At 46.8% G+C, this 25,197-nt stretch overlaps 1 protein-coding gene across 2 annotated transcripts; it reads left to right on the forward strand.

The window, feature by feature from the left end:
- The first annotated feature begins 720 nt into the window (after nucleotides 1–720).
- On the forward strand, nucleotides 721–25,147 carry GNL3L (G protein nucleolar 3 like). 2 transcript variants are annotated; one of them, XM_065901096.1, is made up of 15 exons: nucleotides 721–781; nucleotides 7,681–7,721; nucleotides 8,556–8,663; nucleotides 9,402–9,518; nucleotides 10,258–10,341; nucleotides 10,876–11,011; nucleotides 11,936–12,039; nucleotides 13,755–13,899; nucleotides 15,929–16,016; nucleotides 16,503–16,677; nucleotides 16,764–16,906; nucleotides 17,215–17,351; nucleotides 19,345–19,472; nucleotides 23,007–23,226; nucleotides 24,841–25,147. In XM_065901096.1, the coding sequence occupies exons 1-15, from the start codon at nucleotides 763–765 to the stop codon at nucleotides 24,921–24,923; spliced, it is 1,728 nt and encodes a 575-aa protein (XP_065757168.1). In that variant the 5' UTR covers nucleotides 721–762; the 3' UTR covers nucleotides 24,924–25,147. The 2 variants fall into 2 exon arrangements, with proteins under 2 accessions (XP_065757168.1, XP_065757167.1); XM_065901095.1 differs by having other exon boundaries at nucleotides 763–781; nucleotides 7,681–7,742; nucleotides 24,841–24,923.
- Nucleotides 25,148–25,197: the final 50 nt, after the last annotated feature.

The raw sequence follows: 25,197 nt of genomic DNA on the forward strand, positions 1-25,197 counted from the left end.
TTACAGATGTACAGACTTGTGCTCCTCTCCCATGCAGCGGAGATGCACACAGCCACTGTGCCGGTTTATCTAGTTCCTCTGTATCCTGGAGTAGAGTGACAAAAGGCATCCTGCCCTCCTCCCCCCTGTCACCAAGGAACAGACCCCAGCCATACATACAGGTGCACATTTTTCCCCCCTCCCCCAAGATTTTGCACTGACCTCAGTCCACATAGACATACAGATAAAAAGCCCTATTCTGAGGTCCCTTTTCCCCAGGGTAGATTCCTGGGATATGTCTTTTCCTCCCACTTCCAGGGTAAATGAGAACCCCCTATTTGGGGAAAAGAGGTGCAGTTAATACCCTTTGTAGAAACAGATTGTCCTTGCATACCACTCTCCCCTTAGAGAGGTTTAGTGCTAGTCCCTTACCTGGGGTATCCTATATCTGATGCATTGAGGCACTGACTCCACCCAGGAAGAGAGGTTTAGACCTAATTTCCCTTTGGGTAGTGTGACACTACCTTCCCTGTAATATTATTATAATTAATTATACTCAGCCATACCAGGTGCCAGCTCCAGTATAACCCCTTCTCTCAGATTCCTCTAATTGTTAGGGCTTCCTTATTATGTTCTTTAACATTTTATTTTGCCTTCAGGGGGCTCAGAAGGGGCTTATAGCATTGTGGTTCCTCTCTCTGTCTTCAAATTGGTTCTTCTCTCATTCCAACAGGAAAAAAAAAGCCTGCAGATTTGAATCTACCTGCTTTCAAGCTATTCATCATGGTGAAACTTAGACACAGTGAGTTTCTTTTACCACTTCTTCCCAATCCTAAGCTTTAATGAATATTCATAGTATTTTTAAAAATTGCCCAGAATGGGGCTTCCCTGGTGGCGCAGTGGTTGAGAGTCCGCCTGTCGATGCAGGGGGCACGGGTTCGTGCCCCGGTCCGGGAAGATCCCACATGCTGTGGAGCGGCTGGGCCCGTGAGCCATGGCCGCTGAGCCTGTGCGTCCGGACAATTTTTTTTTTCTTTCTTTTTGCGGTACGCGGGCCTCTCACTGTTGTGGCCTCTCCCGTTGCGGAGCACAGGCTCCGGACGCGCAGGCTCAGCGGCCATGGCTCACGGGCCCAGCCGCTCCACAGCATGTGGGATCTTCCCGGACCGGGGCACGAACCCGTGCCCCCTGCATCGGCAGGTGGACTCTCAACCACTGCGCCACCAGGGAAGCCCCAGTCTGTCTTTTACGTATGGTATTATTGTTGTCTTCCCAACTTCCTTTTGAGGTACAGCTCCCCTTATCCCCCATACCCATTTTACAAATAAGGAAACTGAGGCTCAGCAAGGTTAAGTGACTTGACAAAGAGACTGCAGGTGAATAGCAGTAAATACCATATTACACTGCCTATAACCCCAACACAGCCTAGCATTTTTCTTTATAAGTTGTACCTTTAAGTTGGTATCATAGATTGTAGTAGTGGTTAAGAGCATGGACTCTGGAGCCAGCCTGAGTTTGAATCTCAGCTGTTCCACTTATTACTTGTATGGCCTTGGGCAAGTTACTTACCTTCAGTCTAGTGGGGGAAGAGGTAAAAATAGTTCCTACTTAATAACGTAATAGTATTTGCCTACCAGTGTTTTTGTGAGGATTTAATGAATTAAAATAGGTAGAACAGTGCCTGGCACATAGTAAGTGCTCTGTAAGTATTAGCTTTAAAGATTCAGCCTTCATTTCTCTTTGGAGTTTAGCCCCTCAGAGGATGCATACACTGTCTACCACTGAATTATTGTCTGATCTCTCTTGAGCTTTGGATTTTTCTTACCTATGAAACAGACAGTGTGGATAAATTGCTGTTCTTTCTGCCTTCAGGACTCTTTCCCTTTCCTTCTCATCCTTTAATGGGATAACTCTTGCTTGTTTTTCAGATTTCAACTTATACATCATTTCCTCTGGGAATCCCTCCTGTTAACCTCCTCCCTTGGTTTCTACTTGTCTGTGTACCCACAGGAACCAGGGCTGTTGACTCTATGATTGGGTCTGTCTCTTTCACAACACTGTTAACTTCTCACTGACATCTGGTTCATCTTTGTGTCCCAAGGGCCCAGCATGACCAGGCATAGCTATTTGGCACTTACTGTATGCCAGGCACTAGAATGTCTCAATTAGTAGTGCTAACTCAATCCCCCCCTCCTCCCACCATGATGCTTACAGCCTAGAGGGAGAAGACAAATGTGATACATGGACTCTTCCTTATAAGAGGGAAGGCAAAGGCAGTAGGACAGGTCTGGTTCTGTGCTTCCCTGCCTTTATCCTGCTATGGCCCAAGCAGAAAATGATAACATTTGGATAGCACACTGGATAGACTGGATGAGAATTGTGCAACCCAGTGGCCTTGTATTCTGTGTGAATTGTGGCCCTGCCTATGTAGGGCTTGGTGAAAAAAAAATTCACTTACTTTATATAATCATAAAAATTTCATCAAGAATCAGACTTTGGTTATGTTAATACCAAAAGCAAATAATCATTTTTTCACGTAACACAAGAAAAGTGAACAAAATTATACTCTATTTAAGAATATCAAATACAAGATAATAGAATTATTATTTTTTAACTAATTTTTATTGGTAATAGAATTATTAATAGTGATGAAAAACAATAATTACCTGGTGAAATAGAGTGTATGCATACAAAGGAACCCTGGCAGTTTAAAAAAATGAGGAAGTAGTATATGGAAAGACTATTATATGGAAAAACTATTAGATGGAAAGATCTCCAGGGTTTGTTAAGTGAAAAAAGCAAGTTGCTGACAGGAGTACATAGTATGTTACCTTCCCTGGGAGAAAATGGAGGGAAATAAGAATATATGTTTGTATTTGCATAAAGAAGCTGAATGATGCATCACAAACTAATAAAGTGGTTTCTTGTGGTGAGGGGACTGCAGTGGCTAGGGACAAGTGTGGGAGGGAGATCTCTCAGAATACATGGTTTTATTTTTCATAATTTTTATTGGAGTATAGTTGATTTACAATGTCGTGTTACTTTCAGGTGTACAGCAAAGTAAATCAGTTATACTTATACATATATCCACTCTTTTTTAGATTCTTTTCCAACATAGGCCATTACAGAGTATTGAGTAGAGTTCTCTATGCTATACAGTAGGTCGTTATTAGTTATCTATTTTATATATAGTAGTGTGTATATGTCAGTCCCAATCTCCCAGTTTATCTCCCCCCCTTTCCCCACTGGTGACCATAAGTTTGTTTTCTACATCTGACATGGTTTTACTTTGGAACCATCTGACTGTATTACCTGTTAAAGAACAATCATACATATCTGCATTAGTGGGAAAATGGTGAACATTAAATTAAATAGAAAAACTTTACATGTGCACACAAAACAAAGACTTTCACTGTTAAATTGCAACTGAAGTCTTGATCAGACTAACTAGGATGATTGCAGCGGAAGATGGGGGAGGTGCTTCATGGTGCAGCTCCCTGCACCCTGGGCTAGAGATACCTTGGACCCAAATGGTAATGATAATGATTAAATCTGGGAAGGTTATTGAGAAGCCCTAGAAAGAGTGTTCACATACAGTTTCAACTGTTGTACATTTTTGAATGGCTATTAAAAAGGAGGGTATGTTTTATCATTTAAAAGACTTACAACCATCAATGATTGGTGGCACAGGTATGTAATCCATCGTAATGACAGACTGGAATGTAAGCTGCACAGGGAGGGAAATAGGGTGGCCGTTGAATAAAGAACCGAGTGGCGCCAGTGTTTTGGAAGTCTCTAGGAGGTTGAACAAATGTGCTTGAAGATAGTTGAGAGGGGTGTCTGAGATTGCTTTCTGAAGTACAAGCAGTTATAGATGATGATCATAGATGTCACCATAGCAATGCGTGGGCAGGTGGCTACATGGAATGGGGATGTCAAGGAAGTGGGAAACCTGAGCGTTGGAAGGGGCCCAGTGATCACCAAAGTTGCCCAGGTTGATGATGGCAGGAGTTCAGTTGATAGTAAAGCTATGGACTTCCCTGGTGGCGCAGTGGTTAAGAATCTGCCTGCCAGTGCAGGGGACACGGGTTCAATCCCTGGTCCGGGAAGATTCCCACATGCTGCGGAACAACTAAGCCCGTGCACCACAACTACTGAGCCTGCACTCTAGAGCCTGCGTGCCACAACTACCGAAGCCTGTGCACTCTAGGGCCTGCGTGCCCCAACTGCTGAGCCCACATGCTGCAACTACTGAAGCCTGTGCACCTAGAGCCCGTATTCTGCAACAAGAGGAGCCACCGCGATGAGAAGCCTGTGCACCACAGAGAAGAGTAGCCTCCTCTCGCCGCAACTAGAGAAAGCCCATGTGCAGCAGCGAAGACCCAATGCAGCCAAAAATTAAAAAAATATAATTAAGAAAAAAAAAGCTATGAACTAGGTGCTTCAGTAAAAGAGGAAAAGTGACTCATAGGTGACAGGCATAGCAGCAGTCTCAAAAAAAAGCGGGATTCCCCCCTCCCCCCTCTTTTTTAACAAGAGGGAGAAATTGGTTTGGCAGTGGTGAGTCTGCAAGATACCTCCTGCACCTACTGGCTCCAAGGTATTCATGTTAATATAAACTAATAGCCACCTTTCAAGCCTGCAGGTGAAGCAGTGTCCTCAGGGGAGAGCTGAGTCTCTATTAAGGCAGGAGGTTGAGGAATTGTTCCCAAGAAAAGATGGAAGAATTAGGGGAGTGCTGATCTCCTAAGTGGGAGTTTCAGGGGGCATAGTGGGAAGTCGGATGCAGGGGGTAGATGGAGGATGGGGGCAGAGTCACTGCCAGGCTGGGGATGCAGGGATGTAGTGGGGTGAGAGTATGGGAGATGATGGATGAATGGAGAGATCCACCTTTGAGTATTGATATGAGAGTTGGTGGATGGAGATATTGGTGGTCAGAGAGATTTAAGGAAATTTTTCAAGGTCATATAGCTAGGTAGTTATTGAGCCAGAACAGGAACCTAGGTATGGCTGGCTAAAAAATGGTAGCTGTTTTCTCTCTGAAGCTATTAAAAAACAGTAACAGCGGCTCCTGGGTGTTGCAGTGTTGTGAGTGGTGACTGCACCCCTACCCTCTTCCTCGCTTCTCCTCCCCACTCCTTCTCCTCTCTGAAGCAGATGTTTTTCGCCACTTTAAGTGATGTATTTTCTTTCATCGTATGCCTGTATCCAGTGCAGGCCCTCATTTTCCAGGGAAGTTAGGCCGATGGAAACTGTTGAGTAAAATGGCCAGACCTGGTTCCTTCCAAACCTCACATTCTTTTCATTGCAACATGAGTACTTTGGAAGAAAAGGAGACTTGGGATCTGATTTTTTTTTTGTTATGGGGAAATTCGGCCCATTCACATTCATTATGATAACTAATATGTTTGGTCTGATTTTTACCATCTTATTTTATATTTTTTGTTTGTTTCTTCTTATTCCCTTATTACTTTTAAAAAGTTTAACAAGGTAAAAAAATCCTCCACCAGGACTTAAAATTACGTTGGTAATTGCATTCATATTTATATCAAACATAACTAAATTTTTCTATCACTTTACTAAAGTTAAATAACTATTTTTGCCCTACTCTTCTAAAGTGAGACCTTTAGCATGATTTTATACTTATTTTTGCTGGTATACTTCCTCAAGTAGTTTTACCAGAAAGGGAACACAGGTGGTAATCTTTGCACATGTCTGTCTTTTACCTTCATGTAAGAGTGAAATATTGATCAGTTATAGGAATTTAGCTTGGAACACGGTCCCTTGTCTCAGTACTTTGTAATGGTTATTCTTCTGTCTTAAGTGTTCAGAATTGTGGATTTGAGAAGGCTGTCTGCTTCTCTCAACATTTGTTGGGAATGCCTTCTATTTGGAAGTTTACAAGATTTTCTCTTTATCCTTGGAGTTCAGAAATTTCATCAGTGTATGCCTAGGGCATATGTCTTTTTTGTTAATCTTGATGCTCCATGTGCCTTTCTAGTCTGAAGCCTCAGTCCTGTTTTCAACTTGGGAAACTTTCATCTATTATTTTAAAAAATAATTGCTTCTCCATTTGTATCTTTTCTCTTTCTGGAACTCCTGTTAATTTAGATACTAGCTCTCCTGAGTCCATTCTCCATTTTCTGTTTTTACATTTTTTTTTTTTTTAAGTTGTGGTGCGTGGGCCCAGCAGTTGTGGCTCGCGGGCTCAGCCACTCCGGGGCATGTGGGATCCTCCCGGACCAGGGCCCGAACCCGAGTACCCCACACCAGCAGGAGGACTCCCAACCACTGCACCACCAGGGAAGCCCCTGTTTTTACTTTTCTTTGGATTTTTGTCCCGTTTTAAGCAAGCTCTTCCCTTGGCCTTCTAGCTTATTAATTTGGTTATTAGTGATGTCTGTTCTGTTTTTCACTACATCAATTGAATTTTTATTCAATATCAAATTTTGGGAATCTTTTTCTCACACAGTTCATTTGAAGTATCTTCTTGAATCTCTTTAAGAACTTGCAGTAGTATTTATTTATTTAATTAATTTATTAAAAAAAATTTTTTTTTGGCTGTGTTGCGTCTTTGTTGCCTCGCGTGGGCTTTTCTCTGGTTGCAGCAAGTGGGGGCTACTCTCTGGTTGCAGCAAGTGGGGGCTACTCTTCGTTGTGGTGTCCGGGCTTCTCATTGCAGTGGCTTCTCGTTGCAGAGCATGGGCTCTAGGGCACAGGCTTAGTAGTTGTGGCACACGGCCTCAGTTGCTCTGCAGCATGTGGGATCTTCCCAGACCAGGGCTCGAACCTGTGTCCCCTGCGTTGGCAGGCAGATTCTTAACCACTGTGCCACCAGGGAAGTCCTGCAGTAGTATTTAACTCCTCTGTTTCCTACATTAACTCTGCTTTGGCGTGAACCACCTAGTGTGATTGGGGAGCCTGTTCTCTGATAATCTCAAGCTGCTCCTATATTTGTTTGTAGCATATATCCTGACCTTCCAGAACCTCTCCCGTAAGAATTCCTTTAGCCCCCTTGCAAATGGTGAGAATTAAGGGAAGCCATTCTTTCTGAGAGGCCAGCTGTGAAGGAGATGACAGACGGGACTCCTCATTGAAGTGGGAAGAGGCCCCTTAAGTTGCTGGGCTTTGTTAAGGCATGATTGTAGAAGGTGAACTCTCTCCTCCTTAAATCAAAGGGAGGTTGCAGTTTAGCTGTGTAGCGCAATTCCCTTTGGAGGCAGTGACATGAGCAGGGTCAGCAGGAAGGGACAGTTCTCTCCCCATGTGCTGAGGGCATCTACTCTGGCTTAGCTGGCTGGGACTCCTCAGAGTCCCTAACCAGGGACCAACCAGGGTCCCTAACTCTAACCCTAACCCTCAGATCACTTTCCCATGCTACCAGCCCCCCACCTCAGCCTGGTGCCAAAATTGTTGAGCTGCCCCAGCTAGAAGTTGGAAGAGAGAAAGGAGTCAGAAGCGCACCTTCAAGTTGCTCTCTTCACAGGATTCCCTTAAGAATTGTTCCAGTTTGCACTGAATACCCCGAACATTTATATCCAGTACCTCCTCTGACACTGTTGCTGCCAGCTCCGTGTCTGTCTTGTGCGCCTAGACAGACATGGTGTCTGAGGCTTCCTTAGGTTCCCAGTGTGGCCTGACCTCCATTAAGGTTCAACAAATGTTGGGTAGGTGGATGATGGCTTTTTTTTCTTTCTTTAGAAAATAAAAAGCCAGGTAAAAGTTCCAAAGGCTGCAAGAAGGTAAGTTGCTTCCATGCTCAGGTAAGGTATACCCATTGTTGGTGACAAGGTCAGGAACAGGTTACCCACCCTAGAAGAGGCCCACAAAACCAGGTAGATATTGGGTGACTCCAAACAGAGCACTGCATTGGAATCAGTAGATCTGGCTTTCCCTCCCTCTCTGGGTGGCTTCAGCAGAGAAGCAGCAGCATTTATTAAGTTCCCACCACAAGCCATGTACTGCTTTGTGCTTGGTTTACCTTGGTTAGGGATTGTCATCATCCTATTTTTTAGGTGAAGAAACTGAGCCTCAGTGAGAAAGTTCTTAGGTTCAAGGTAGCACAGCTAGGACTTGAGTCTGTCTAATTCCCAAGTCCCTATTGCTCATGGAGAGGAGGGGAGTTCAAACAGTCTTTGGTCCCAGCTCCTGGATCTCCTGGTCCTGCTGGGAAAGTTGTGGACAAGTAGGACTTGGGTCAGAGCAGCGGTTCTCAAACTTTAACTAGCCCTCCAGAATCACCCGGAGGGCTGGTTAAAACACAGATTGCTGGGCTCTACCCTTGCGTTTCTGATTTGGTAGGTCTGTCTTGGCATCTGATAATTGGTATTTCTAACAAGTGCCTAGGTGATGCTGTTACTGTTGTTCCAAGGGCTGCACGTCCCTGCCTGGCTAGGGGAAGAAGGGTCTTTTTCTAGTCAGATGGGCAGACCTCTGGGGACAGAGCCCTTTTTGTTTGCTTCTCTCCTCTTTCCCCCAACAACTACACTTCTGAGCAGCTTTAACACCCGCTGGGAAGGGTGATTTCCATGAGTTCATTAAGTCTGTTCATTTTTTCCCTGTTGTGTGGTGACCAGCCTGCAAAGCAGAATGGGAAGAAAGCAGCCACCAAAGTGACCTCCGCTCCCCAGTTTGTTCACTTCAATGATCATGCCAATCGGGAGGCTGAATTGAAGAAGAAGAGGGTAAGCCCTTTCCCTTGGAGAGAGAGGGCCTGGCTTGACTGCCAGGTCTACAGAAATGTTGAAAGGCAAAGGCCAGAACTGTTAGGGTTGTTGAGGCTGTTTGTGGAAAGGGGAAGAGAGGGCGGTTGCCTTGATACTTGATTTAGTGTCTCCATTTGCTCACCTCCCAGTCCATGGCTGTCTGGTTTATGTTCTCATTGCTCCACTGGAATGACCCCTGCCAGCCTCACCAGCATGTTCTCTGACATCAGACTCATGGATAACTTTCTTCCCTCATGTTATTCAAATTCTCAGCATTTGAGACCATGATTTTTTTTTTGAAACACTCTCACTTTGGCTTTCCTGTCATCTCACTCTCCTGGATGTCCTTTCTTTTCTGCTGTCTCTTTTGCTGCTCTGTAAATGATGGAGCATCCCAGGACCTTGTTTTCTTTTCCTCTCTGGTCTTAAGTGCTTCCCGCTACTTAGAACACATTCTCTCTCAGCTTCACATACCTTCCTGGTATTAGTGTCTGCCATACTTTCCCTTCCTTCATCTCTTTGTCTTTTTCTTTCTCTCAAACCCCTTATCTCTTGCTGTCATATCTTCTCCCTTCCTGTATCCCTGCTCCTCCCACCTGTGCCATGTCACACTGTTTTCTCCCTCTGTCACCTGCTCCCTGTTACTCTTGGTCTTCCATCCCTACCTTAGACTGCAGACCTAGTCAGCTACAGCCCTGGTGTGCGTTCACTTGTTAGGTTGAGGAGATGAGGGAGAAGCAGCAGGCTGCCCGGGAGCAAGAGAGACACCGACGCAGGACCATTGAAAGCTATTGTCAGGATGTCCTGCGACGCCAGGAGGAGTTTGAGCGCAAGGTAAGAGAGCAGTCTTTGCCCCTGGGTAGGACTGGTGTAGGTTTGCTCAAAAGCATCTTTTGCCATTGATCTGTGAAAAGGAAAGAGGAAGGGTGTGAGATTGTTGGAGGGGGAGTAGAGAATCAGTTCAGAGAGGACGGGAAACAGTAGGGACATGGAGGGAGGGTGAGAGGGAGGTGAAGAGCCTTATCTGTGACTGGACAACCCTGGTTAGGTCCTTTCTCCCAAGCTGGAACCCAAAGACTGGGGTCTGGGAGTGGGGAGGCATTGGACTAGGGGACAGGGGGAGGGAAGGAGTGAGAACGTGAGGGGAAAGTTAAGAGAAGAGTCTTCTTTCTAGGACTTCTTACTGCCTTTCTGGCATATAGTCTCATCTCACAGAATATATACTTTCCAACTTAAAGTTCCTTTTCTAATATAAAGTACACATTTTGCTTCCTCCATCCCACATTTCCCATAGATTGTTTTTCTCACTTATACCTCCCTCTTACATTCCTCCCTTATACACTCAGGTGCAATCCCAGGCCTCTAGCTGGTGCTCGAACACACACTTACAGATAGGCACACACATGGACCATGTGGGTCTATCCTTTCTTCTTCTAGTTCCTGGCTTTGTTGGCTGATACAAGCTGTCCTTTGGTGGGTTGGGACTCACATGGCTCTCCCAGCCTCCCATGGTTGCCAAAGACAGCTCTCACTCTCTTTCCTCCCCTGGACCATTGTCTTTTTTTCCCTTTAGGAGGAAGTTTTGGAGGAATTAAATATGTTTCCTCAGTTGGATGATGAGGCCACAAGGAAGGCTTATTACAAGGAGTTCCGTAAGGTATGGAGGCCCATTTCTTTTTTTAAAAAATTTTTATTCATTTATTTATTTTTTGACTGCGTTGGGTCTTTGTTGCTGTGCATGGGCTTTCTCTAGTTGTAGCGAGCGGGGACTGCTCTTGGTTGCAGTGCGTGGGCTTCTCATTGTGGTGGCTTCTCTTATTGCAGAGCACAGGCTCTAGGCATGTGGGCTTCAGTAGTTGTGGCACACGGGCTCAGTAGTTGTGGCTTGTGGGCTCTAGAGTGCAGGCTCAGTAGTTGTGGTGCTCAGGCTTAGTTGCTCCGCGGCATGTGGGATCTTCCTGGACCAGGGCTTGAACCCGTGTCCCCTGCATTGGCAAGCAGATTCTTAACCACTGCACCACCAGGGAAGTCCCAGGGGCGCATTTCTTAAGGCCCTTTAGGGAGGGCATCAATCCAGTCCTGTCTCCTCTCTGCTTCTGTTTTTCCTAAGATGGAGACCTCTTCTTTCATGGGCCTGTTGATTGCTACCCAGTTCTTTCCCTGCCTTCATCCCTCATTCCCTGACCTGCAGGTGGTGGAATACTCTGATGTGATTCTAGAAGTCCTGGATGCCAGGGACCCATTGGGCTGCCGCTGCTTCCAAATGGAGGAGACTGTCCTGCGGGCAGAAGGCAACAAGAAGCTGGTCCTGGTCTTGAACAAGATTGGTGGGTATTGGGCAGTTTTGGGTAAGGCAAGGCAGGGACCAGGACTTGTTGAAAAACTAGCTTGGACCAGACCCTGACACCCAGCAACTCAGTGGTATCCATAACAGTTGTGCAAGGTAGGAATTCTTGTTCGAGTTTTTAAAGCCAGGGATATGAGAGGTGAAGTCACTTGTCTAAACACACACACACCACACACACAGTACAGCAGAAGTTGGGAATGGAGTTAAAGCCTGTCTGCCTTTCAGTCCCCTGTTTTTGCCATTTTGAGCTTTATCTGTGACTGGCCAACCCTGGAGAGTTCCTCTTTTCTCCCAAGCTGGAACCCGGACACTGGGGCAGAAGAGCACATCGGCTCACGAGTCACTCAGGTCTGGGTCTCATCCCAGTTTTGCTGTCTGTTTTCTCTGGGATCTTGGACAAGTCATGTCACCTGAGAGCTTCTGTTTCTCTAGGTGTAAAATGGGCTGTGATTGTCCCAATCTCACAGGATTGTTGGAGAATTAATGATAAAGTGCTTGGTACATACATGTTCAGTTCTTCATAAATGGTAGCCATTTTTGTCAAGGTTATTCTTGACATTTGGCCCAACCTAGAATGATCCAGGGAGGGGTGGGAAGCACTGTCTTTGGGAGGCCTCTGGTACCCTGGGCCCCCTGGTCTGGAAGGAAGGCATCTAGGACCATACAGCTGTTTACCCATTCTCTTTGAGGAAACAGAGGCCTCCTCAGGGAGGGCCAACTGGTCCCCTAGACTAGACTGTCCTTTCTAACTCTAACCTGGGGACTGGACAGGGACTGTCAGTGCTAGGGAGATATCTGTTGGCAGGAGGTGGGCCAAGTCTTGGATGTGGGTGGCTGCATCTTTGGAGTGAGCCATCGAGGTGATGTTCTCCTTTCCAGTCCTCTCTGTTCCTATTTTCCCCAGACCTGGTCCCCAAGGAGGTTGTGGAGAAGTGGCTGGAATACCTTCGGAATGAGCTGCCAATTGTGGCTTTCAAGGCCAGCACCCAGCATCAGGTCAAAAACCTGGTAAGCTGGGGCCAGGGACATCTAGCCTCTTTCAGGGTAGCCTGGGGCTACACTGTTTTCTAATTATATTATTAACATAGAAATGTGTTTTCCGTGTAAGATATTAAAGTATACAGAAACATTTGTTGCTTTGATGGAGAGAAACTGGGTCCTGGGGGACACTTGTTTTTTCAATTTTGCACCAGGTATAAAACTTATTTATTTAAAAAAATAAAGTAGAAAAAATAAAAACAATTACAGTTGACCCTTGAACTAAACAGGGGTTAGGGACATCCACCTTCTGCACAATGGAAAATCTGTGTATAACTTATAGTTGGCCCTTCATATCTGCAGTTCTGTATCTGCAGATTCAACCAACTGCAAATCATGTAGTACTATAGTATTTACTAGTGAAAAATTTGCGTATAAATGGACCTGTGCTGTTCAAACCCGTGTTGTTCAAGGGTCAACTGTATAGATGGAAGCTTGAATATCCTTACGCTGATACCTCTAATTCCAATCTCTTTTATCCATACCCAGAAGTAACCACCATTGTTAGTTTGGTGTGTATCCTTCCAGATATTTTTCTGTGCTTTATATTATATGTGGATGTGTTTATAAAGAGAAAATAGTGTTTACGAGTATCATATGTCATCCTGCATTTTTTTTTCTTGAAGATCTTTCTATAGAGTTCTACCTTTTTGATGCTAAATAAAATTAGTTTCCAATTTTTTTTATCATTACAACCAGTACTACAATATGTACTCTTACACGTCTTGGCTAGTGGGCAAGTGTTTGTGTAGGTTGGGCACTGAGAGGTAGAGTGGCTGGGTCATAGGCTTTTTGCATTTTACATTTTCCTAGTCACTGACAAATTGCTCCCCAGCACCCCACCTCCTCCACCCCCACCCCTCACTGGCTGTACCAATTTATCTTCCCACTAATGGGATGTGTGAGAGGGCTTATTTCCCTACACCCTTGCCAACATTTGATATCATTAAACATTTAAATCTTTGTTCATCTCGGAGAAACATGATATCTCCTTTATAATTTTTTGGCCTTTTTCATGGCAAAAATGTGGTAAGCATCCTTTTTTAACAGTTTTCTTTCATTTGTGTTCCACTTCAAGGATATAGCTCCTTAATCTGTTTCTTATTAATAGATATTTAAGTCAATTCCTATTTTGAAGTACTGTGGTACGTAAGTAAGGACAGAAGAAGAGCCGAAAGGGCATTGTAGGCAGAGGAGGTAGCATCAGGAGTAAGGAGATGGAGGCCGAAATGACCTTGACCTGTGTGAGGAATCAAGGGAAGGTAGACTTTATGTGGGCCAGGCACCATCTCTTCTCTCCACAGACAGGGAGGCAAACGTCTGCACTGTGTAGGCGAGGTTCACTGAGGCCCAGAGAATGAAATCAGAATTTGCCAGGCACACGCCTGTGAGAGGCAGAGCTGAACTCAAACCTGGCCTGCCTAGAGGCAAGGATGCTATCCTGCCCCTGCTGAGGGAGGCAAGAGACAGGCAGGGACAGAGAAGACTGGAAGTGCAAAGACAGTGGAAAAATAGGCCTTGTGGAAGCAGGGAAATGGCAGGTATTCAGGGCCTATGTGAGAAGCCCTCTGCTTCAGGCTGGGGGGTCTCAGTGATCACAGGGAGGTGGCCCTGAAAGTTGGAAATCTGAGCTGAGACCACATCTCCCACCTGATGCCTCTTCTATAATACCCCTCATTTTCCAGAATCGCTGCAGTGTGCCAGTGGATCAAGCCTCTGAGTCACTGCTGAAAAGCAAAGCCTGCTTTGGAGCTGAAAATCTCATGAGGGTTCTGGGGAACTATTGCCGCCTGGGTGAAGTGCGCACCCATATCCGTGTGGGCGTTGTGGGTAAGGCCTTGGGGGAGGTCATGGGACCCAGGCTTCTTCCTTGTGCAGGGGCTTCATTGGGGCAAAGGATTCTGGGAACTTCATGTTACTTTTGTGGGGGGAGGAGAGGAACTGTTCAGGAAGGGTCTTGTGATTTGTAATTTGGATAGGTGGACGTGGGAAGGCATACTTAGGATCACCACCATGGTTTGAGTGTTAGAACCATGGACCAAAAGTGCGGGGCTGGGCTTGGAGTTGGCGCCATCTCATTCTACCAGAGCTGTGGGAGGGAGGGGTGAACACCTCCCTTTCATAGATAAGAACACTGGGGCTCAGAGGAGGGAAAGGGACTTGTAGGGCTCAGCCCTGGGTGAGACAAGGCAGAGCTGAGGCTCAAACCTGGAACCCAGGGTACTGAGGGAAGGCTGGTGGGAAGGGAACAGGGAAATTGAGAGAGGCAGAGATAGACCCGCAGGGAGAGGAAGTGAAGGTGGACACTGAGAAAAAGGTATAGATTTGCATACCTGAATAAACACAGAAGATTTGCGAAGCCAAATGGTGGGATTGGTGGGGAGTGGAAAGGGAAGACAGATGTGAATGACAGAGGCATGCAGAGAGAGGGAGATATGATCACAAAGAAGTGTGCACAGAGACTTGCAGAGAGACATAAGAGGGCTAGAGACCCTCCCATGTAAGTAGAGAGGCAGACATGCATACCCAAGGAAAGAATGAGTGAGTCAAACACAGGGATAGAGAGAGATTCAGAGGGAGATACACATAGAGGCAGGAACAAAGATGCAGACACAGAGGAATGCACCCCCAGACCTATGCACACATACAGATCCACAAACACATGTACACATCCACGTGTATGGAGACATGTACAGACCCAGAGGCAAAATACATGCAGACCAAGCTCTTCCCATACACTCACCCAACTCCGCTTCCCCTCCCCAATGAAACAGAGCCACGGAGAGACACGTGCCCGGATACACTCGACCCTCAGACATAGTCACACCCCAGAGTCACAGAGACAGATACACGTCTATGATGAGACGGATATATATGTATATATAGACAAATAGAGATACAGAGGACATTAGGGAGGCACAGAGAAAAAGAGACACAGTGGAACACGTACGGAAGGACATACATGTAGAGAGACAAGCTCATGAAGAAAAGGAACATGTACAGAAAGAGCTGAGAGGAGTTGACATAGAGGGAATTACAAAGAGGTAGAATTGGCGGGGTGGGGAGAATTAGAGAGAAAGGACAATGGCCAGAATGAGATACAGTGAGACAAACCGGCAGAGAAAGAGGTGCTTAGATACACAGAGATACACAGACAAAGAAAGATATGATAGAGAAAAAGATGGAGTGAGAAAGACAGGAATAGGAAAAGCAGTGGTATTTAGAATGAGAACAACCAAGAGACAGAAGATATACGAGACTTCTATACATGAGGGATATATACACAGGCACATCTGTGAGGGAGCAGTACATGTGTAAGTTCTAGCACACAGAGAAAGAGAATGGTGGGAATGAGAGACCCAGTGAGGAAGAAATAGACAAGGACATCCATAGGCTGAGACGTGCTCACAGATGCCCAAACAGAAAAACACGCACCACAGGCAGAAAGCTGCTCAGAGACTGACATCTGGAGATGAGCTCCCCCCACTCCCTGCCAGGTGAATTATATACCAGGATGGATGATTCTGTCTTACAACATTTCCCAGTGTCCACCCTCCACTGGATTTTGTCACAGAGGCCTTGCATTGAGCATCTTTCCCAGGCTGTTTGTAGGTAGGAGGTGAGTGCCACATCTAGAGAGAGGGACACGTCTAGCCAGGTTGCTCACATATGGAGGAGAGGGGTAGAAAGACCATGGAGGGGGTTGGTCAGGGCCTTGGATGGGAAGGCAGGAGGCCAGGCTCTGTTTTTGGCTCCCCCATGGCCTGGTCACACTGCCCCTGCCTGGGCCTCCCACACACAGGCTGTCCCAGATATTCTTGAGGACCCTTCCTGCCCTGAGCCGTCTGCTCCTTTGTAGGCCTTCCCAATGTTGGGAAGAGCAGCCTGATCAATAGCCTGAAGCGCAGCCGTGCGTGCAGTGTGGGAGCCGTTCCTGGGGTCACCAAGTAAGCACCTGCCTGCTCCCCCACTTCACAGATCCTTCACCCTACCATTCCCCCAATTCCCACGCCTTCAGCCCCTGTCCCTTATCTTGGACCAGCCTTTGATTCTTCCCTGGGCATGGGAGTCTCACTAATAGCCCTCATTTACCTGGCACACCCTGGCTGTGGGTCAGGCACCCAGCTGGGTGTTTCCCCCACTTAGCTCCTTGAAGCCTCCCTGACACCATGCAAGATTGGGCTCTGAATAAGCAGCTTCACTTCCTCGGTGAAGCAACAGGCTCAGAGAGTCAGAAGCTTGCCTGTGGTCCTGCAGCTCAGTCCCCGGTGGTGGAGGCTAGACTAGAATCAGACCCCATATCTCTCCGCCTTCACCTGTGTGCCATCTGTCCCACCCCTTCTCTCAACTGGGTGCTTGGAGCCTAGAAGATGCCAGGCACATCTGGGCTTATCACCGTCCTGTGTCCTCATATCTCCCCTCTCCCACCCCAGGTTCATGCAGGAGGTCTACCTGGACAAATTCATCAGGCTGCTGGATGCCCCGGGCATTGTCCCAGGACCCAACTCGGAGGTGGGCACCATCCTGTGCAACTGCATTCATGTGCAGAAGCTGGCGGATCCTGTGACCCCAGTGGAGACCATTCTTCAGCGCTGCAACCTGGAGGAGGTACGCGGGCCTCTTGCTTATGCCCTACCCTGCTCCAAGGGCCCCTCGTTCTTCCTCATGATTTCTCTTCTTCCTCTCTTCACCAGATTTCCAGCTATTACGGTGTCTCTGGGTTCCAGACCACTGAGCACTTTCTGACTGCAGTGGCCCACCGCTTGGGGAAGAAGAAGAAGGGGGGCATATACAGTCAGGAGCAGGCAGCCAAAGCTGTCCTGGCTGACTGGGTGAGGTGAGGAGGGGGCTAGGCGTAAGGGTGAAGCCTGCTGGGAGTCAGGCTCCATGAAGGGGATCATCTGTGTTCACTGCAGCGGCGGGGCAGCCTAACTTCTTGGGTAGGGAAGTCCAAGGCACCAGGTCACATCCTGCTTGGCAACTTATGCCCAGGGATTATCCAGCAGCTCAACCTCTTGTTCAGAAGCAACTGTCTGGGTTTTCTAGTTGACCCTCACTGTTTCTGACCTGAGAACTCATTCTCTCTTTGATTGGTCATTTGTTGTCTTAATGAGATCACCAATTTCTTCCCACCTCCCAATTCAGCGGGAAGATCAGCTTCTATACACTCCCACCCTCCACCCACACTCTGCCTGCCCATCTCAGTGCTGAGATCATTAAGGAGATGACTGAGGTCTTCGACATTGAGGATACTGAGCAGGCCAATGAGGACACCATGGAATGTAAGTAAGGGCGAGTAGCTTGGCCTGCCTGGCACCTGGTCCTGCCCTAGTAGAGCCACACAGACCTGACAACAGGTCCTACATTTGACCTCCCCCTGCTCTGACTTGGGGAAAACTGTTTAACTAGCTTTAACCTTAATGTCTTTTCCCACAAGGTGGAGAATTGTAATCTGGGTCATGGGAATATGGGGGTGGGGTGGGGTAGGGAGGCAGCTGGTTGTGGGCTCTTGGTAGATAGGAAAAAAATCAGCAAAGTACCTGGAACATGGTGAGGTATTTACGAAGTGTGAGGTTCCTTTCCCCATTTCTTGAGGCCTGGAGTGGACTGAGATACTCCTCTCAAAAACCCCTTCTCTCATTTTGGTCCAGGTTTTGTCACAGCCATTGCATGTCCATTTCTAGATTTTTACTTTTATCCACATTGGCAGGTGAGCATCTGAGACACAGAAAGGTGATATTTGCTAAATGGTGCATGGTCATTGACAGGCAGACGTGGCATTCAAACTAGCTCTCTTGCCTTGTTTTGAAGATTCTCCCAACTCAGTATCTAAGTGGTTAAAAGAATGGACTGCCTGGGCTTCCCTGGTGGCGCAGTGGTTGAGAGTCCGCCTGCCGATGCAGGGGACACGGGTTCGTGCCCCGGTCTGGGAAGATCCCACATGCCGCAGAGCGGCTGGGCCCGTGAGCCATGGCCGCTTGGCCTGAGCGTCCGGAGCCTGTGCTCCGCAACGGGAGAGGCCACAGCAGTGAGAGGCCCGTGTACAGCAAAAAAAAAAAAAAAAAAAAAAAAAAAGAATGGACTGCCTGGATTAAAATTTGAGTTTTGTTAGTTGTGTGGTCCTGTACACACCTGTGTGGAGAGTTCTTAAGCTCTCCATGTCCAATGATGTCATCTGTAAAATGGGGACAATAGCACCCACCTGATAAGATAGTTGTGAAGACTTATTTGATATGTAAAAACACTGCCTGGCATATAGTACATGCTTGGTAAATATTAGCTGTTATTAAGATGGTTATTTGTTGAGGTATAGAGGTATGACTTTCAGAAACTCCTGTAGGAAGTTTGTTCTCTTCAGATACTCTACCATCTGCAGCTCTGGTTGATGGCTCCTTTCTTCTCTATCCCACCCAAGAAAGGTCCCCAGTGATCTCTGGGCCTGTCTGTGGACACTCTGGGGTAGTGGAGAAAGCCTTGGCTGGCCTGGCTTCTAGTTACCCTGTTTCTCTTGAGGGCCAGTAGCTTTCCTTCTCTGGGCCTTTTAGTGTGCTTAGATTACAAATGAGGACAAGAGGCTTGCCTACCCCCATGTGGCTTTGGGCAAGTCAGCCCTTTTTCTGAACTTTGCTTTTCTATTAAGTGGGTAGTTGGGAGGAATTAATGCTCACATTTTTATGATGATGCTTGACTCTGGCTGTGTGTGAGGGCAAGCAGGGCTCTGGCAGTGAGAATGTACTTTGGCAAAAGATTGAGGTCCCGGAAATTGAGAAGAGGGAGTGGTTAATAGTGAGAATTTCCTAGTTGCCCTAGTGTTGAATCTTGAAGAGTGATTAGGTATTAGAGGCCCAGGGCAATGGACACATTTGTGGTTTGCAGTGGAGGCCAGCTCTAGGCAAGGCACCAGAGAGAGGGAGAGAGGCCCGGTCCTGGGGAGGGAATCCCAGTCGCTGCCATTTACAGAGCAGTGTCTCAGGCCAGTGCATTTCAGGTACCCTCTGCTGTAATTCACAGCAGCCCTTTGTTATAGGGCTTGTGGCATTCTCATTTTCCAGATGAGGAAGCTGAGGCTCCAAGACCAGCTCCCAGCAGGCGAGTACCCTACTGCAAAACCCACATCTTGAATCCTTTGTCATGTGGCCTCCCAGCAGGAATAAAAGAGCCTTCCCTCCTGACTCCCCTGGGCAGCGTCCACATATCCTTTCCACTGAGGCCTGACCAGGGGGCTAGTAGCAGGGAGGAGCCAGGGCCCTTACAGTGGTATTTATTGTGTTAAAGGCTTGGCCACTGGAGAACCTGATGAGCTGTTGGGTGACATGGACCCTCTCGAAATGGAGATCAAGTGGCTCCATTCTCCTATGGTGAAAATAGCAGATGCCATGGAAAATAAAACCACGGTGTATAAGGTACCTGTTCTCTTTCTTCATGGCAACACTCTCCTCTACCCCGGGCTCTGGGAAATGGTCAGTCCCTTCCACCTGGCTCCCACAAGGTCCGCCTATAATATTGGGGAGATGCGGGTTGTTCATTCATACCCTGTGGGCTCCCTGGGTGCTAGGCAGGGTGCATCCTTTGCCAAGCAAGGGCAGGTCCAAGGAGGAGGCATGCTTTCTCAAGTAGCTTTCCCAGCCCAGCTCTAGTCTAGAGAACAGGATCCCTGTCTATCCACCTGCTTCTTTAAGTTACAAACCTGGGCAACCCTGATTCTTCCTTCCTTCTAACTAGTATCCTGGATCCTATATACAGTCAGTCACCAAGTCTGTGGCTTCTCCTTCCTAAATCTTAAGAGATGCTCTTGGCCTCTTTCTATTCCTACCATTCCTGTAACCCTAGCCTAACCTTCCAGTTGTCTCCCACCTGGACATTTGTTCCATATGTCAGGTCCCAAAGGTCACCTGCCCTTTCATGGCTCCCCAGGATCAAGTAGATATGCTCTGCTATGATCTCTGGAGGCTTTTTCAGCCTCTACATCTGCCAGTCCCCCATCGCTGCCCTTCAAGAAGTCACAGTTTAGTGGTTTCAACCACAGATATCTACACTGTGATGGGAGACACACAGGCTGGGGTTGGGGGCAGAGGTTGGGAAAGCATGGATCTAAGGGCCCTAACTAACCTATACTACTTGTGGGTCAGGGAAGTATTCCAGGAGGCCTTGATGCTTGTGCCACGTCTTGAAGGTTGAGGAATTCTCTGGGCAAGGCGGGCAGCAACCTGTGGTCAGGGGCTCAGCCTGTGCACGTGCCAAGACCCAAAAGGGTGAGAGCGTGTTATTTTGCAGAAATCACTAGTGGTCTGAGGTGGCTGGAGTGAGGGTAGAGGTGGGGAAAGATGAATCTGGTGTCAGATCATTGAAGGCCTTGAGTTTGACTTTAAACCATGGGTAATAGGTAAACACTGAAAGTTGTTTATGTTTTGTGGGGGAGGGGAGGCAAAGGGTTTAAATATTTTTTCCCATTTTGTTTATTTAAGATATTTTTTGATTAGGTACATGGTATAAAATTGAAAAGGTAGGATATTCCCTGGCGGTCCAGTGGTTAGGACTCCATGCTTTCACTGCTGAGGGCCTGGGTTCAATCTCTGGTCGGGGAGCTAAGATCCCACCACAAGCTGTGTGGAGTGGCCAAAAAAAAAAAAAAAAAAAAGGAAAGGTAAAGGGTATACAGTAAAAGTAAAAGTAAATCTCTCTCCTGCTTCTCTCTCCCAGCCACCCTGCCCCCTCCTGAGTGTCCTTTCAGAGCTACTCCATCTTTATACACACATATATATAAAAGCAGATAACAGATCTATTTCAATGCTTTTTTAAAAAATTTTATTTATTTATTAATTTATGTCTGTGTTGGGTCTTCATTGCTGTGCGTGGGCTTTCTCTAGTTGTGGTGAGTGAGGGCTACTCTTCGTTGCGGTACATGGGCTTCTCACTGTAGTGGCTTCTCTTGTTGTGGAGCACGGGCTCTAAGTGTGCAGGCTTCAGTAGTTGTGGCTTGCAGGCTGTAGAGCGCAGGCTCAGTAGTTGTGGCACACAGGCTTAGTTGCTCCGCGGCATGTGGGATCTTCCCGGACCAGGGCTTGAACCCATGCCCCCTGCATTGGCAGGCGGATTCTTAAACACTGAGCCACCAGGGAAGTCCCAACAGATCTATTTCAATTCAAATAGTCGTATGCTGTTTTTATTGTTCTGCACATTGCTTATTTCACTTACAAATTCATCTTGTAGATTGTTCCACATGATTACTTAAAGAACAGTCCTTCATTTTTAAAAAAGAAAATTATTTATTTGGCTGCATCAGGTCTTAGTTGTGGCACACGGGATCCTCACTGTGGTATGTGGGTTCTTCGTTGCAGCACGAGGGCTTCTCTCTAGTTGTGGCATGTGGGGGCTCAGTAGTTGTGGCACGTGGGCTTAGTTGCCCCGCGGCATGTGAGATCTCAGTTCCCTGACCAGGGATTGAACCCACGTCCCCTGCATTGGAAGGCGGATTCTCAACCACTGGACCACCAGGGAAATCCTCTGTCCTTCATTTTTGATGGCTATATAATATCTGGAAGGGTTTCTTAAGCAGGGAAGCAACATGGTCAAGTTTATGTATTAGAACTATCACTCCAGTGGCTGGGGTAAAAATCAAGTTGGAAAGAAAGGAGCCAGAGTGGAGGTAAGAAGTCCAGGAAGGAAACTGTTGCCTGAGCTCTGTAAGAGATGATGAGGCCTGCATTGGGGCAGTGGTAGGAATCACGCCATTCCCATCTTCACATAGTTTCGAAAGTCCCCCCAGTGCTTATAGGAAAATCAGTTTAAAGTTGTGAGTTTAAGGCCATCCCCTGATATTTCTCACTGAGCCCATAAGCCCCAGAACATACCATTTTTCCTTCAAGGACCAGCAGTAGTTCCCTACTCCATACTGCAAATTCTAGGCTCAGGTTCAGGGCCCTGAGTAGGGCCACTCAATTGCACAGGTCCATTTAGGAGTGCTATGTTGTAAATGGTGCCCCCTCCCACCCCCGCAACCCCATAGTTGTACAGTGTGGTAGCCTTGCCTTTTACCCACTGTAGTGTAGCAGGTAGTCATGCATACAGAATCCTGACTGCTTGGGTTCTCATTTATTCTACTGCTTACTAGCTGTGTGACCTTACGTGCCTTGTTTGTCAACGACATTGTTGCAAGGATTAAATGAGTTAATACACAGGTGTGTGTGAGTACATGTATACATATACATATGTATGTATATGTATAACACACATATATGTGTATACTTAGAAAGGTATGTGGCACATAGTGAGCTTCCTGTCAATATTACCTTTTACTGACCACATGTACATTCTATTACAGCCAAATAGACACCCTTTTGGGTGCCCAGGTATGCTCTCTGCTTTTCCAGTGTTCAGTCAGGAATGACCCTTCCATCAGCAGAAGTATGTTGACCACCACCATCCCCTCAGCCTCTGTCACTTATGCTGCATTTCTTTGGTGGGCACTTACTACATTCTAACTTGAGGTGTGGTTGGGTTTTTTCCTCTTTAGCCTGGTTGCTTCCCGAAGGTGGGACTGCATCCGAGCCATTTCTCCAACATTTCCCCATACAGAGCTAGGCACAAAATAGGTGTCAGAATATATTTGTTAAATTGAGTAAGACTTTGAAGGGTCACTTGAACAAAGAATCATTGAATACAAATTGTCACTGACAAGTAATTCTGCTTTTTCATTTTATTCTTGTAAAAGCCATGCAAGCTACCTACTGTCCACCCTTATTTGACAGATGAGCAAATTGTGGCTGAAAGGATAACTAAGCACCTGCTAGTCTGTGGTGGAGCCAGACTTAAAGCTTATTAGTTCTGTGTGGCTCCAAGGCTCCTGTTCTTATGCAAGCCTATCCCTGCCTCCTCTGCAGAAGTCTTTGGAGGTACTCTGGGGACCCAGACCTCACTGTTGTCCTTTCTTTCCCCAGATTGGAGATCTCACTGGGTATTGCACCAATCCAAACCGTCATCAGGTGGGGTGGGCTAAGCGCAATGTGGACCTTCATCCCAGGAACAACAGCTCAGTGGATGTCTGCCCAGTGGACCGCCGCCCGATGCTACAGAGGATCATGGCGACAGACCCCCTGCAGCAGGGCCAGGCTCTGGCATCTGCCCTGAAGAATAAGAAGAAGCTCCAGAAGCGTACAGGTAGGGGCACCTGACCACCCCCCTGTGCTCCAAAAAGAACCTACCTGAGGCCTTAATTAGGGGCTCCTGAATGAGCATCTCCATGTGTCCAGCCCCAGGCCAGGGTTAGGGGGCAGGGAGGGGTTAGGAGGCTTACCTGCTAGCACAGTGGTTCTCAAACTTTATCTTGTATTAGAATTGCCTGGAGGGCTTATTAAAACACAGGTTTCTGGGACCCACCCCCAGAGTTTCTAATTGAGTAGTTGGACCTTGGGTGGGTGGGTGGCAGGGCGCTGAGAATTTGTGTTTCTAACTGGTTGCCAGTTAGTGGTGATGTTGCTCCTCTGGGAACCACACTTGGAGAACCATTGGCCTAGTTTTATGTATCAAATACCCACCATTTATTTGTCACCTGCTTTCTATGTGTTAAGAAGCTTTCAGGCTATATATGTTTACTTTATCAATAGGCGATATACTCAAAATCCAAAGGGTACAAAAGAATATACAATAAAATGTCTCCTTCCAATCCCGCAGTCTTCCAGGCATCCCTCCAGAGGCAACCAGTTAATTTCTTGTATCTCATTCCTGAGATAGGTACACAGGCAAATATCTGTATATTCTTTGTTCTCTTTTTGTAGACAGAGGCTAGTCTCCTGAACATATAGTTTTGCCACATCATTTTTCCACTCAATATATATTATAGATATTTACCCATCAATTCACAAAAGAACGTCTCCCTTCATTTCGATGGTGGTCTGCTGTATGGCTGGTCCATTTAGGTCTTCATGCTATACTAATTTTCACTAACTCATTGCAAAAGTCTTATTCTCATTTGGTAAGTGAGGAAACTGGGGCCCAGAGACATTAAGTGACACACTCAAGGTATTTGATGGGGCCAAAATGCAAACCTAGATTTGACTGATCCCATGAGCCCTGTTCTTTGAACTAGACTATGTTCATAACCATTCGCTCTTGGCCTGATTCCACGCTGAGTCCTGGGAGTACAGAGATGAATTGCCCTTGAACTGCTGGTCTTATTGGGGAGTGGGGAGGAGACGAGAAAACAGACATTGGCAACACAAAGTGATCACTGTGAAGACATAGAAAGCACAGTGCGGGAACCTAACCCAGCCTGGAGGTCGTGGTGGGGTAGGGGTGATAAGAGAAGGCTTCCAGAAGGAGGTGATGTCTGAGGGGAATCCTGAGGAACAATAGGGTGTGGCTGGAGGATGGAGGTGAGCATTCAGGCTCAAAGCCCCTACTGCCATCCTGCTCCTTTGCCGTGAGAGCTTTGAGGGTCATGGCAGAGTGCTAATAAGTTCAACACAGTAAAAGAAAACAGCTGTTTTGATACTAGGAAGAGAAAAATACTTGAAGCTCAGTACTCTGACACTCTGAGATACAAGCTATTTTGGGGTGATCATTTCATAGGTAGACAAATGGGTCTTCCTGTGAGGCTGAGCAGTGGCTGCCATTAGCTCACCAGTTGTTTTGTTTAGTGTTGGGTGGGGAGGGGGCGGTTAGGGAGCCAGTTTGGGAGTTTGGTGCAGACCAAGGTAAATGTAGGCTAGCTCCTGCAGGCCTCCTATTGGCAAGCCAGCCACCAAGTGACTGCCCATTTTTCTCCATCTGCAGATAAACTCGCCAGCAAGCTGTCTGATTCCATGATGTCCGCCCTTGACCTCTCTGGCAATGCTGATGACAGTGCTGGTGACTGATCCACTGATCTCACCTCCTTCCCCTACTCCAAGCATCAGTTCCAGTGGAAATAACAGATGAAATGGTTTGCTTCTCCCTGAAATTAAAAGAGCCCCTTCCCCCAACCCCCCTTCCCTCCATTCTCCAGGGAAAAAAAGTCCCAAGTGTCTGAAACTGACAAACCCAATACCCTTATTTAATCTGTACTCTGTTTTCAAGAGAAATTAAAAAAAAATTATCAGCAGATCCCTTATGCTAACAATTTATCCCCCACCTTATAGGTTGGGCTGGTTG

The sequence above is a fragment of the Phocoena phocoena genome, chromosome X (assembly GCF_963924675.1).
Source record: "Phocoena phocoena chromosome X, mPhoPho1.1, whole genome shotgun sequence".
Classification (NCBI taxonomy): Eukaryota; Metazoa; Chordata; class Mammalia; order Artiodactyla; family Phocoenidae; genus Phocoena; species Phocoena phocoena.